At 46.6% G+C, this 14,369-nt stretch overlaps 1 protein-coding gene across 1 annotated transcript in view; it reads left to right on the forward strand.

The window, feature by feature from the left end:
- Positions 1 to 14,369, forward strand: part of KCNN3 (potassium calcium-activated channel subfamily N member 3) — a 177,982-nt gene that overhangs the window by 87,483 nt on the left and 76,130 nt on the right. The window contains 1 exon segment of the mRNA XM_037825857.1: positions 11,296 to 11,714. Coding sequence (XP_037681785.1) covers positions 11,296 to 11,714 — 419 coding nt within the window.

Consider the following 14,369-nt stretch of genomic DNA (forward strand, 5'->3'; position numbering starts at 1 on the left):
CAACTCAGTGGAGGGTTGAGGAGGAAGGGAAAGATGATAAATAGGTATTCTGCCTGTGGAAATGAAAGCAATTGTCTCAGTTCCACCAACTGAAACCAATCTGGAACACTAATCGCAACGTGGGTTTTCCCAGGATGGTGCCTTCACTAGGAATGGAACCCCGGCCTATTTTAATTGTATATTGATTCTGTGTTCAGTGAAGATTCCTTTGAGAAATGAACATTTAAAGAGTGGGCTTGAGTTTTCTTTAGTATAAAACAAAGTAGAGTCAAAACTGGCTACTCCCCAACATAGAGGGTTCTGCTTGGCAGGCTGGGAGGAAGGGTAGCCAAGCCGTGTAGCCTGGAATCAATGGATTTTAGTCTCTTTATCTGCAAAATGGGCATAGTGTTAGCTGCTTACAGGAAGGTTGTGTGGTTGCAATGAGACGGTATGTGCAAAATCGCCTAGTGAAATCACTGGGCTTTTTGGTAATTTTTGTTCCTCCTGATAACTGCTGGAAGACCATAATAACACATATTTAACCTGTGGGCAGTCTGTTTACAGAAGGTTGTGACCTGGAGAGGGCTGGGCTTGTGGTCTCCTTACCCCTTGATCAGCAACTTCCATATCCTCCAAAGTCCCTGCTACATTCTCAGCCTCATTTGGAACCACCCTTGTCTTGTTTCCCACATTGACCTTCTTTCTCTCCTTTCTCAAGTTCTCCAAGCTCCCTCCTGCCTCTGAGCCGTTGCACTTGCAGTTCCCACTGCCCATAACACACATCTTTGCAAGGTTCACCTTTCCTTCAAATGCCATCTCCTCAGGGAGCCCTTGCCTGGCTGTCTGGTCCCACAGTGCTGCCCCCATCCAGACTTCTCTCTTTTCACTTGCCCTGTCTTCGTATCTTCTCAGCAGGCATCACTTGCTGAAATTAGCTGGTCTACTTGTTTGTTATCTGTTTTCCTCCACTAGGATGTAAACTCCACAAGGACAGGGGCCTTGTCTACTTGTTCTTGATTTAGCCCTAGAGCTTAGCACAGTGCCTGTCATATAACAGGAATTCAAGCAATACTAAATGAATGAGTGAATGAGTGAATGACCAACCTGATCAGAACGAAGCCCTGCAGCTGTGCAGCCAGCATCTCTTGAACTGGACCCAAAGCACCTTTATTTCTAGCACCACACTTTATCTCTCATTACAACTAGAGGCTAGCTGGTCCATCTGATAATTTTCCAACCAAAGGGTTTTGTAGTGGGGCATTGGGGCCACCACAGAGAGCTGGCCTGGAAGAGGTGAGTGAGGTGGCCTTTGAATGCCCTTCTCTAACCTTTCAGCTAGAACTGCTTTGAGTGTTTTTCCCATATTGGGCTTATATGAGAAATCTCCCTGGAAGAAATGGTTCCACAGCTAGGGAAAAATGGAAAACCACAGATTGGATCCAACCTTGCATGTTACAGATGAGAACTCTGAGGCCCAGAGAGAGAGAGGGACTTGCCCACACTCAGATGGTCAGTGACAGAATGTTCTATGACCAGTGGTGCCATGATCAGGGCTCAAGAAATTCTTGCTATGTGATTGAAAAATACCTGCTTCCTTAAATGCCGTAATTTGGCTTTAGTTCTCTAAGAACTGGAGACGGGGGAAAGGATTTATAGTCACCACTGGTCTCTGGTAGTTCCAAGCAAATTTCAGGCTCAGAAGCTCCCATGTGTTCTCAGTCACACTGCAGAAGACGTAGGTGAACACTGCCAGATGCCCTCATGAGAAGCCTGGCTGAGCCAGGCCAGAGGGCGGCCGTGGGACTCACACATTGTCCAGTGCTGACCGGCTCAGTAAATCGGAAATGTTTCAGACAGTGGGGGTTTCTTTTTAGAAACACACAGAACTGGCTAGCATGGATCCCAACCCTCTAGGAGTCTGTTGTTGATGATAGCATCATGGACTTTTCCGACAGACCACTTACTTGCCTGGCCTCTTTTAGAAGGTACCTTGTTTCTACTCCCCCCACCACTTTCTTTCTTCACCTAGTTCCATGGAGCATTTGATGACTGGAAATTTTATATTAACCATTTCTGTAAACCTAGGAGTTCATGTCATCACTGGCAATCAGCTCTTGTCCTCAGAAAACCTAATTAGAAGTTACAGGACTTTTGATGTTGTTTCCATGGAAACGCCCATAGTAGTGATATACATGCAGAATATATGCTCTAGGGAGTTTGAGAATTACATACACACACATATATGTACACACACATAAACACATGCATACACACATTTGTATATATAAGTATTATTATATTATTATATTATCACTAGATTTTAAGAAAATCTTCCATTTTGTTCCTTTTGCTTTTTTTTTTCTGTATAGATTTCTTTAAATGATGGAAATTTTCCCCGGAGTTTTTCTCCCACAGAAAGGGAATGGTAGAAAACACAAAAGGTTTTTTCCATTTCTCTCCTTTAATTAAAAAAGAAAAATCATAGTTGTGCAAGAATGAAAGTTTTTGAAGTCTGTAGGTAAATGTCTAAGCAGGATCTTCCGCGACAGCTGAGAACATTTTAATGAATGATTTTGCTTAAATAAAGAACCTGAAAGGCCTCAAGTCTTTTGAAATAGAATGAGGAAAACTAGTGAATCCAGTGAATCAATCCAAACTTATTTACCCTGAAAAAGAAAAAACAAACAAAAAAAACAAGTGTCTTGTATTGTAGAATGTAGGGAACCTAGAGATAGACAGCAACTAGTGAAGGGGGAATGATAATCTAATCAGAACAGGTAAGACTCTGAGGGTGATCTTAATGTTATGGAAAAGCTCAGGAATGACTGTGGTTCGTTAATTTTCTTGGGGTATGATAGGAGCATATTGGTAGTTATTTTAGGATATTTGTTTTTCTTATTCCTTTGTTTTGTTTTGCTTTGCTTGAAAAATTTTTTTTTAATTTTTGGACAAATAAAGTTTTAACAACAACAACAACAAAAGGCAAGGCAAGGTTTGCCGCGTGCCTCCAGGGGAAGTGCAGTGGGAGCAGCTCCGGGTTTCCCGCAGGGGCACAGCGCTCGGTCATGTTGACGCTGGAGGCTCCGCCCATTCAAAACGACCTGTCCCAGGCGGTGCCGCTCCCGCCTGGTGCAGACTGGTGGACCCACTTGCGGTGACCCCCGAGGTGAGCTGATGAAGGACCCACTTGCACTGCTAGACTGTGATGAGGGAAAGAAACAGACTTGGTTTGACTGAGGTGCGGGTGGTGATGGAAGGTCCCTGGCAGACTTTACAGAGTCTATCACACGCGCATGTGCCAGAAAATCAAGAGTTTCCTGAGAATCCATAAATAACTGAAATTGCTTTCTTTGATTTCCCTAATTGGCCATTCAAGGACGGAATGTCTACACTGACCTCTTTGCCTGATGCTGGCTAATCAATTTACCCCAAAAACATGAGAGCAAGCTTCACTGTTGGCAGACTCTACAGTTTTTCTCCCCCTATGACCCCATAAATTCTGTTTTGCCTGTATTCCTTAATTTGGTCTACCAGTTGACTTCTTCACATGCGAGAAAAGACTTTGCATGCAGAAATAAACAGCCAGCAAATTAACTGGTCAAATGCTTTACATTTTACATTAACATCTAAAATAACGTATCCACAGGGGAGGAGAGGGAAGTGGGGGGGGGGAGCTAAGATGACCTTTGACCGTGATCCCCTCTCCATCCAGTGATCCCCTCCCCATCTCCTCCCCAGTAACACGGTTTCTGGAGAAAGACTGGTCAGCCTGGCCTGATCAATTGTGCAAGGGTGAAGGGTAGGGGAGGGGAGGAGTTTCCTTCCAGGATCTGTGGTATGAGAAGTTAAAAGGGAAACATTGAGCATGGTAAGCAAATTTCCCATCTCTTCTAATACACATGTTAAGTACATGTATGAGTTAGTTCTGTTATGTATTCATTTTGCTACATAACAAAGCACTCCAAAACATAATGGTTTGAAACAAGGATTGTTTATTAACTCACAATTCCATAAGTCAGCAGTCTGGGCTGGGCTCATCTTGGCAGTTCTTCTGCTGGTCTCACCTGGGGTGAGCTTCTGTCATGCATCTGTGGTCAGCCAGGGACTAGTTGGTCTAGGATGGCCTTACTGTGTGCCTGGCGGTTGATGGTGGCTGTAGGCTGGGGTCACAGGGATAAATGGGCAATATGTCTACAGCAAGCCCCACTGCACCAATGTTTTTCAAGCCTTGGCTTATCACATTTTCTTATGTCTCATTAGTCAAAGCAAGGTACATGGCCAAGGTCAGATTTAAGGGGTTGAAAACTGAATGTACGGACCTCTTGATGGGAGGAGAGGCAAAGTCACTGCAGTCAGTGCAGAGCAGGAACAAACCTGGATGGTTAAAATGTGTGACCATTTTTGCAAGCTACCACACCATGTTTGTCTGATATAAGCCCTCTAGGCAATGTTGAAACCCTATTGTTCTAGTTTGCTAATGCTGCCGGAATGCAAAACACCAGGAATGGATTGGCTTTTATAAAAGGGGGTTTATTTGGTTACACAGTTACAGTCTTAAGGCCATAAAGTGTCCAAGGTAACACATTAGCTATTGGGTACCTTCACTGGAGGATGGCCAATGGTGTCCAGAAAACCTCTGTTAGCTGGGAAAGCATGTGGCTGGCATCTGCTCCAAAGTTCTGGTTTCAAAATGGCTTTCTCCCAGGATGTTCCTCTCTAGGCTGCAGTTCCTCAAAAATGTCACCCTTGGTTGCACTTGGGGTATTTGTCCTCTCTTAGCTCCTCCGGAGCAAGAGTCTGCTTTCAATGGCCGTCTTCAAAAGGTCTCTCATCTGCAGCTCCTGTGCTTTCTTCAAAGTGTCCCTCTTGGCTGTAGCTCCTATTCAAAATGTCACTCACAGCTGCATTGAGTTCCTTCTGTTTGTCAGCTCATTTATATGGCACCACTGATCAAGGCGTACCCTGAATGGGTGGGGCGACACCTCCATGGAAATATCTCATCAGAGTTATCATCTACAGTTGGGTGGGGCGCACTTCCATGCAAACAACCTAATCTAAACGTTCCAACTTAATCCCCACTAATATGTCTGCCCTGCAAGGTTACATCAAAGATAATGGTGTTTGGGGGACATAATACATTCAAACTGGCATACCCATCTTGCCCAAGAACTTTTTTTTTAAAATGCAATTTTGTTGATATATATTCACACACCCTACAAACATCCAAGCTATATAATCAGTGGCTCACAGTATCATCACATAGTTGGGCATTCATTACAACAATCAATCACAACATTTTCATTACTAAAAAAAAAAAAAAAAAAGAGAGAGAAAACCCAAAACATCCCATATCCCTCACCCCCCACTATCATTGATCCCTAGTACTGATGTGGTATGCTTGTTACTGTTGATGAAAGAATATTAAGATATTACTGTTAACTATAGTCCATAGTTTGCAATAGGTTATTTTTCATTTATTCTCGTACATGGAAGAAATTTTTTATATTTTACTGTTAATCACAGTCATCTTCCACCACAAGATTTACTGTATTATACATTTCCTTGTTTTAACTTCTGACTTTTCTTTTAGTGATATACATGATTCTAAACTTCCCCTATCAACCACATTCACACACAATTCAGCACTGTTAATTATACAGCCAATAATTTGCTACCATTACCTCTATCCATTTCTAAACACTTGAATTCAACCTAGTTAAACATTCTGTACCTATGAAGCAACTGCTCCCCATTCTCTAACCTCATTTTATCTCCTGGTAACCTATAGTCTAGATTTTATGTCTATGAATTTACATATTATAATTAGTTCATATTAGTTAGATCATACAATATTTGTCCTTTTGTGTCTGTCTTATTTCACTTAACCTAATGTCCTCAAGGTTCATTCTTGTTGTTGTGTGCTTCTGGACTTCATTCCTTCTTATTGCTGAGTAATATTCCATCGTATAAATGTACCCATTTTGTTTATCCACTCATCTGTTGACAGACACTTGGGTTGTTTCCATCTTTTGGCAATTATGAATAATGCCGCTATGAAAATCAGTGTGCAAATGTCTCTTTGCATCCTTGCCTTCTGTTCTTCTAAGTATATACCTAGTAGCGTGATTGCCTGAGAATGGGGCAATTCTATACTTAGCTTTCAAGAAGCCTTTAAGGTGGGCCCTCACTTAGACTTCATGCCTCTCTTAAGCTAGAGCTATTTGAGACTAGGAGTTGAGGCATGGGGCATGGGGCATGTGTGCGATTCCTATTTTTATTTCCACAGTATCCTAACCTCATTGGTTCTTACTAAATGTTTTATTGAATGGAATGGAATTGGGTTGGGTTGAGTTGAATTGAATTGAGCTGGTTCTCCTTTCTCTCTAATTATAAGCTCCTTGAAGGCAAGTTCAGAATCTGTTGCATGAAATCTCCCTCTGAAGGCTCTCAGGATTATACTAACAGGCTGAAAATCCTACAGGCGGTTAGACCACCAGCCAAATGTCAGAAAAATTAAGTCGGGAACCAGCTCTGTACAGGAATCTGAGGAAAGAGCGAGACTTTCAGGAGACCGTGGGCCCTGGCTTTGAAGCATTGTATCTTCAGGCTGGCCATACCCTAAATGAATGAAAGCACTGTTTTAGGCCTAGGAGGCAGAAAGACTCAGCAACTTGGAGAATCTGACTTTCCTTTCCCACTCAGAGAAGCCAACATGGAAGGGGTAAACCCAGGCCAGGTTAGGAGAAGACTCATGGGCCCCAGGCCTCTGAGGTGTCTCCTTCTGTGACAGCCCAGAGCAGACCCCTCCATGGCTCCCTTGTGCTCCCTGTCTCCTGCCAGATTCTGTCCACGGCACTTCAGTACTTTTCAAAAACCCATCTGAGGTCAACAGTTAAGCTGCTTTAGTACCAGGGCTGCGTAACTGAGACCAAGCCATAGGGGAGGACAGCCCTTTATTGGTTGGAATCACTCCTCTGGTCCAGTTCTACTCAAGATCCTGGTTCCAGATTAGCTCCAGAACTTTCTAAGGCTTGGAGATTACCTGGGACAGTTTATTCCAGATTGGACCACCATTTGGGAATAGGAGGCTGTCCCTTCCTATGGCTCAATGGCATAAGGTAAATTGTCAGGTACTGTATCAGACAGGGGCTTAGAAATGAATTTTCTACAGGAATTTCCATTCTGGGTGGATAACAAGGGCCACCGGCAATCCATCCTTTTCGTCATATGACACAGTCATCCACTTACTCACCCTTTATTCAAAAAAAAATCTACTGCTGTCCACTGTGTGCCAGGCACAGTCTCAGGCTTGGGAGGGAGGTGAGGACATGGGCCCTGTCCTCAGAGAGCTCACAAGCCCCAAGAACACAGGAGAGCTGGGATGTACTGAGCAAGAGGGTCTGTGATGGACCACAGATTTATAGCTCTTCAGAGAGGAAGACACCTCCTCTCTGGTCAGCTAATCCAGTCCATTCTTCAGAGAAGGAAACCGAGGCCAACAGAGGGGAGTCCATTCCTCCAGGGTTGCACAGTAAGTGGTAGCTATTGATTCGTTAAATAAGCATTTATTGAACACTATCTGCTAAGATCTGGGCTGGATGCTGGGGAACAAAGGAGATGCGGCCCCTGCCCCTTTGGAGCTCCAGCTGTGAACAGTGGGTCCTAATCCTCCTTACACTTTAGAATCATCCGGGGGCTTGAAAAAAAAAACAAAGAACAAAAAACCATTGCCACAGCCCCACTACCAGAAATTCTAATTTTATTGGTCTGGGAGGGGGGCTGGGCATAGATGTTTCTAAAATGTTCCCAGATACTTCTAATATGCAGCCAGGTCAAAAACACTGGTCTAGGTTTGAGATGGACAAACACATCCATCACTGAATTTGTGCTTTGTAAGGAATGAACAGGATGCTGAGTAACAAAATGGCAGCCTGGTTTATCCTCATCTGCTTTTTACCTGAAGGGAGTGAGCTGTGACTCCAGGGCTAGAAGGAAGAAGGCGGAGCCTAAGGGCATCCACCTGCAGGACAGCAAGGGGATCTGCTGGGACATTATCGCCCCACCCTGCAGAACCAGGAACCCTGCCCTGGGGCCCCTCCTAGCAGAGGCTTTCAAACTGCAACCAGGAAGCACCTCTCTCCACTCCCCACATCCCCCAGGCCAGCTGGTTTAATAATCCCTCACTTTAGAGTAGTTAGTAAAGCACATTCCCACTTACTATCTGTATTGTTGGATCTTAACACTAATCCCAGGAGGTAGGCAGGACCAGAGTTAATATTCCCATGAGAGAGATGTGGAAAGAGGCTCAGGGAGCGTTGTGACCTGATAACTGGATGTGCCACCTGCAAACTCTACTACCCCAGGTCGCCACCCCCTCCACCCTCCGTGCACCAGGAAACTGAAACAGCAGCGGTGACTCCACCCTGGGCGGAGCTGCTGGTGTGCCCTTTTCTCCACACAAAACTGCCCTCTCCTTCAACTTGGATCACATTCTATCCCATTCCCCATCAAGGAATCAAAGGAATTGGGTTCTGGTTGCTTCAGTCCTCTGCCCAGAGCGAACCCAGTTACTATAGCAACCAGATGCAATTTTTTATTATAGGGCGGATGGTTTTAATTTTGTATTTGAGGAGTCCGGCCAGGCAGTCATGTTGCCATGGCTTGGCGTGTCGGCAGCAGTTAGGAGCAGAGGGACCCTTTGAGTGGCCATTAGGTCTTTCTAATTGATGGTGGAAACCTGTGTCTGGAAAATCCCAGACTCAGCAGCCCTGGGGAAGGTAGGAGGTCCATGGGTGCTGTGCTGGGTACTCTCTCCTGCTGGCGATGGCACCTGCTCATCAGAGCAACCCTGGGCAGAGTCGGCCCCTCGGCCAGTCACTCCCATTGTGGCCTCTCGTTCCCCTCCGTGATCCTCATCGTGAGGCTGTGCCCAGGGCCACGGCACATCCCTGAGTCCCCAGCTGCCGGCCAGATTCAATGCTTGTTGAAGGAATGAATGAATAAATGATCAATGTTTTGTCGCTTATGAAACCCTTTCTCATCCTTCCCTCATTGTGGCTCTGTAAGGCCACAGGGAGATGGGGAAACAGGTTCAGCAAAGTTAGGGAAGTGCCCACATCATGCTGCCCCTCCCCTGCATTTTCACCCCTTCTCATTAGGTTGCTTGGAATCGGTCCCTTGCAACAGACAGAAATATCATGGGCAGTCACTAAATGCATGGCAACGGGAAGATGCCTATTGTCCATGACATGTGACTGGCTTGGTTTGCCTTGAATCTGGGTCCAACATGACACAGATCCCTGTGTGTATTCTTCATCTTGGAGTAACATGTATACACCATACAATTTCCCATTTTGACCACTTTTAAGTATACAATTCAGTGGTGTTAATGCTCACACTTCGTGCTACCATCACCACTATCCAATACCCAAACTTCTCCATCCCTTGAGACAGAAAAGTGCACCCCTTAAGCACTGACTCCCCCTTCTTATTTTACCATCAGGGGCCCCCCAGACAAGGGCACCACAGCTTTCTCTCCTGGGTCCTCAGTTCTGAGACTGGTGAACTGTGGGTAGGCAGTGAAGGCAGGAGAGGAGAAGGTGCTTGGTGCCTAACTTCAAAACAGAGACGAACATCCCTTTGGCCCAGGCATGAAGGAGACAGTGGGATGGACAGAGTGAAGGGCCCCTCATTCCCTTATCTCCCTGGGTAAGGTAAAGTGGGAGGAAAGGAAAGCTTAGTTCGGCCTTCTACTGGTCTGGCATCCATGCTGACCCAGCCTCTCCTCTGCTGAAGGTATATTGCCAGATAAAGTAAAACTTCTCCCACCCCATCCCTTGTCCAAGATTAATGTCTTTCTAACCCAGCCTCATTTCTTTCCAGTTTTGCAGTTCAGGCCTTCCCAGGACTCATGGGGCTCCCCTGGCCAGTGTGTGCTGATGCTGGAGCTCTTCCTCCCAGGTCTTTAGGCCTGGGGACCCTGCCCTCCCCTCCTCCTTAAAGACCTGCATAACAAGCTTCAGAGAGAACAGCTCTCTGTGGCCCTTAGAGCAGGCAGTGTGTGGGGCTGGAGCCCTGGGCAGGGTGCATATGTGAGAGAGTGGGTCGGGGAGGACAGCCAGGGTGGGCCACTCCAGGACAGAAGACAACGGTGTGATGATAAACGTCTCCATGGCCTCTCAGAAGTGAGGTGCAGAGTTGTTCAGGAGACCCCGCACACCCAACACATACCCCATATCTCAGACCCTCCAAGAATCAGAACCTCAGGAATGCCCCAGATAGATGGGATCTTAGGGCCTCTCCCTTCACAGTTACAGAGGACAAGGCCATGGAAGGGAAGGACATGAGGTCCACTGCACAGTCATGAAACAAGGGTGGGACCCCATGGAATGACTTCCCTGAGAACAAAGTCTTCCCCATATGTGGATCCCAGCTCATGGCACAAGTGGGGTGCACAGCAGACATTCAGTAAATGCTTGTGTGAGCTGCATTGCCCATCCATCCTCAGTTTCATGGAAGGAATCTCAGCTTCATGGAATGTTAGGGCTGAAAGGAATCTTATATGTCTTTGAGCTCAACTCTCATTTTACAGACAGACTGAGACCCCATCCGTTAATAATGCTAAAATTAATAATAGTAAACGTAGTGTTTACTATGTCCTAGGCAGGAGTCTTTGTACTTTGCACATGCTGATCTATCGAAGACTCACAGCAACCTCTGAATAGATATTATCATCATCCCCAGATGTGGAAATTGATGCACAGAGAGGTTCATTAACTTGCCCAAGATCACAGAGCTAGTGAATGTCAGGATCAGTAGTCTGGCTCTAGAGTCCATGCTATTGACACCCCACTGCCAGGTGGGAAGCAGAGCACTGCCCCAGACACCTGATGGTCCCTTCTCTGAACGAGGAGCAGGGATCTATGCCAGCCTTAGTGAGTTCATTCACACAGGAAACAGAACTCTTCCATCTCTGCACTTCCTTCCAGAGCTCAGCTCAGCAGGGGCCCAGGAGACATGTTTTTGTTTTGTTTTGTTTTGTTTTTTATACACAAATGAGCTACTCCCCTTCTCATCATGAAACAACCAGTTTAGGAGTCTGGCAGTTTGGAGCTGTAAGGGACCTTGGGAAGCAATTTACCAAAGAGTTGCTGAGGCCCAGAGAGCGAAAGTGTGGCACCCAGGGCTTCACAGCTGGACCCAGACCCAGCCGCGACACCTCTAAAGGGGGCCCTGAGTTGGATCGGGTCGCCCCCTCCATACCCGAGCGGGTTCCCCTCCGGGCCACACTAATGGGCTCTCTGCTCCCACCAGCTCTTCGTGATCGACAACGGTGCGGACGACTGGCGGATAGCCATGACCTACGAGCGCATCCTCTACATCAGCCTGGAGATGCTGGTGTGCGCCATCCACCCCATTCCCGGCGAGTACAAGTTCTTCTGGACGGCGCGCCTGGCCTTCTCCTACACGCCCTCGCGGGCCGAGGCGGACGTGGACATCATCCTGTCCATCCCCATGTTCCTGCGCCTCTACCTGATCGCCCGCGTCATGCTGCTGCACAGCAAGCTCTTCACCGACGCCTCGTCCCGCAGCATCGGGGCCCTCAACAAGATCAACTTCAACACCCGCTTCGTCATGAAGACCCTCATGACCATCTGCCCCGGCACCGTGCTGCTCGTGTTCAGCATCTCGCTGTGGATCATCGCTGCCTGGACCGTGCGCGTCTGCGAGAGGTATTCCCGCGGGGCCCGGGCTCCGCATCCGGGGCCTTTCGAGCGTGGAGCAGCGCCGGCCCGGGGTGGGGGTGGGGGTGGGGAGGGAGGAGGAGCCGGGGTGCCCGGGTGTGTGTGGTCTGATGGAGGAGACGGGCATATACCCAAACCCCCCAATGGAGGATACAGGGCAGAGGGGAGGGCCGAGCTGGGGCGGAATAGGAGCTGGACCGTGGACTCATTGGGACCAAGGTAAGCCGGGGAGAACACACAATTAGTATGTCCTGGTTTTTCTGTTCCCTTTTTGTAAACCAACCTATCAAAGCAGTCTGGCTACATTATTAAAACGTACCCACAAAGAATACTTTGCAGTTTCCATATTCTCTCTCCGTTATGTTAATGCTCACTAGCATTTTTAAGGCTCTGAGAAGTCCTGCAGTAATGAAACAGGTTTATTTTGTTTAGTCCAGATTTTCTCAAAAGTCTTGGTCCATCAATCCTTTTGATCACACAACACCTATGGAGGCCTCGCCACTCAGAGTTTGGGCCATGGATCAGCAGCATAGAATCACCCAGGAACTTGTTAGAATGCAGAATCTCAGGCCTCACCCCAGAAGTACTAATTAGAATCTGCATATTTGTATATTCCATAAAGTTTGAGAAGCACGCTACTGATGGGACATACTTTGGGAAACGTTTTAGGAGGACCTACTCTGCAGGCAGTGACTTAGAGAAGCCATTGGTGGGAGAGAAGGGGGAGGTGGTCTCATAAAGACCCAGGGCTGGAGCACTCAATGCCAGCCTCCTGGCTGCTTCCAGCCTCTCAGAACTGCCATCATTGAGGTTCAAGCATAGGACTGTTGCTGCTCCTTTCACCATGACCCTCAAGCCATCCTTTCTGACTCCTCTCCCTTTCAATCTGGCCCTTGATATTCATTTCGATCTGATGTCATATGTGGAGGCTGAACACCCAGATTAGAAACCTGGATTCCATGCCTAAGTAGCTGTGAAACCTTGGGCAAGTCACTTAACCTCTCTGGGCCTCAGTTTCCTCTTTTTAAAATAATGATCACTTGAGAATTTTTGTGATATTGGGAGGCCTGGTCAAGCACCTTCTATAATTTACATGGATCCTGGTGGTCACCCTTAAATCGTCAAGACTTAAAATTGTACTGCCACATCTTTCATGCATGCCAGTGTCCCAGCAGAGAGAAAACAAGCAAAAGAAGTCTGGAGAAGACTTAAAAATCTCACCTGGATGCACTGAATAGTATTTCCCACCCATTTGAAGATGTTCCTCTGTTTGTGGACATTTCTTGCAGATGTTTGGGCAGTGGGTATTGGGGCAAACTAAGGGAGCATTTTGCTGCAGCAGGACAAGTGCCCCAAAGGAGAGCAGGGTTAGACTCTGAGAGCCAAAGCAGTAATGGGAGATAATTCTCCCAGACAGGGCCCCTGGACCACACGATACCCACCTATTCAGAACCCCACCATCTGCAACTGACATCGCAAACATCTGCTCCAAATGGGACCCCATTGCATGATGTTTTCTGCATGTTCTGCAATGGGGAAAGCGTGTGCTTGGGTCTCAAACCCAAACTCCTCATAGTCCTCTTAGCTGAACAGCATCATGCCGTTCACTTTACCTCTCTGGGCCTCAATTTTTTCTATAAACTGGCAGAATAACATCTACTTCACAAAGTTTACTGTTAGAGTCAAGCAAAGTAATGTCAGTGAACTGTATACATCAATGCAAGGATAATGAAAGTTAATAATAATAGTGTAAGTCTTTGTGCCAGTTTGAGTGTATTGTGTCCCCCAAATGCCATTATCTTTGTAGTCTTGTGTGGGGCAGAAGTTTTGGTGCTGGTTGGATTTGCTTGGAATGTGCCCCACCCAGCTGTGGGCAATGATTCTGATGAGATGTTCCCATGGAGGCGTGGCCCCGCCCATTCAGGGTGGGCCCTTATTGGTGGAGCTATATAAATGAGCTGACTCGCGGGGGGGGGAAGAGAGTGCAGCTGGGAGTGATGTTTTGAAGAGGAGCAAGCTTGCTAGAGAGGAACGTCCTGGGAGAAAGCCGTTTTGAGGCTGGAGCTTTGGAGCAGATGCCAGCTGCCTTCCTAGCTAACAGAGGTTTTCCGGAGGCCATTGCCCATCCTCCGGTGAGGGTACCCGATTGCTGATGTGTTACCTTGGACGCTTTGTGGCCTTAAGACTGTAATTGTGTAGTGAAATAAACCCCCATTTTATAAAAGCCTATCCATCTCTGGTGTTTTGCATTCTGCAGCATTAGCAAACTAGGACAGTCTTTTAATAACTCTTGGGAGTTTTGTGGCTGCTTTCATATAATTAGAACAAATCAACTCTTACCATAGGTGGGAGATGACCTATACTCTTCTTGTCTTCTATCCTAATTGATCAAAGCCAAGTTTTCTAACAACAATAATAACTAATTTGCACAGCCCTTTAAAAGGTGTTTGAAGACTTCTACATCACATAACCCTGAAATCAACCTTGCTTGGCGTGTATAATCACCCCATTTTGCAGATGTGCAAATGGCTGAACACAGAACAAAGTACCTGAAAGTGGCTTTCCTTGTTTATGAACCTGTCACAAGTGTGGGTGACTCTTATTTTTTCCACTGGAACATCGTTTGCAGAGTCTGCAGAGTTT

The sequence above is a fragment of the Choloepus didactylus genome, chromosome 2, assembly GCF_015220235.1.
Source record: "Choloepus didactylus isolate mChoDid1 chromosome 2, mChoDid1.pri, whole genome shotgun sequence".
In the NCBI taxonomy this organism is placed as follows: Eukaryota; Metazoa; Chordata; class Mammalia; order Pilosa; family Megalonychidae; genus Choloepus; species Choloepus didactylus.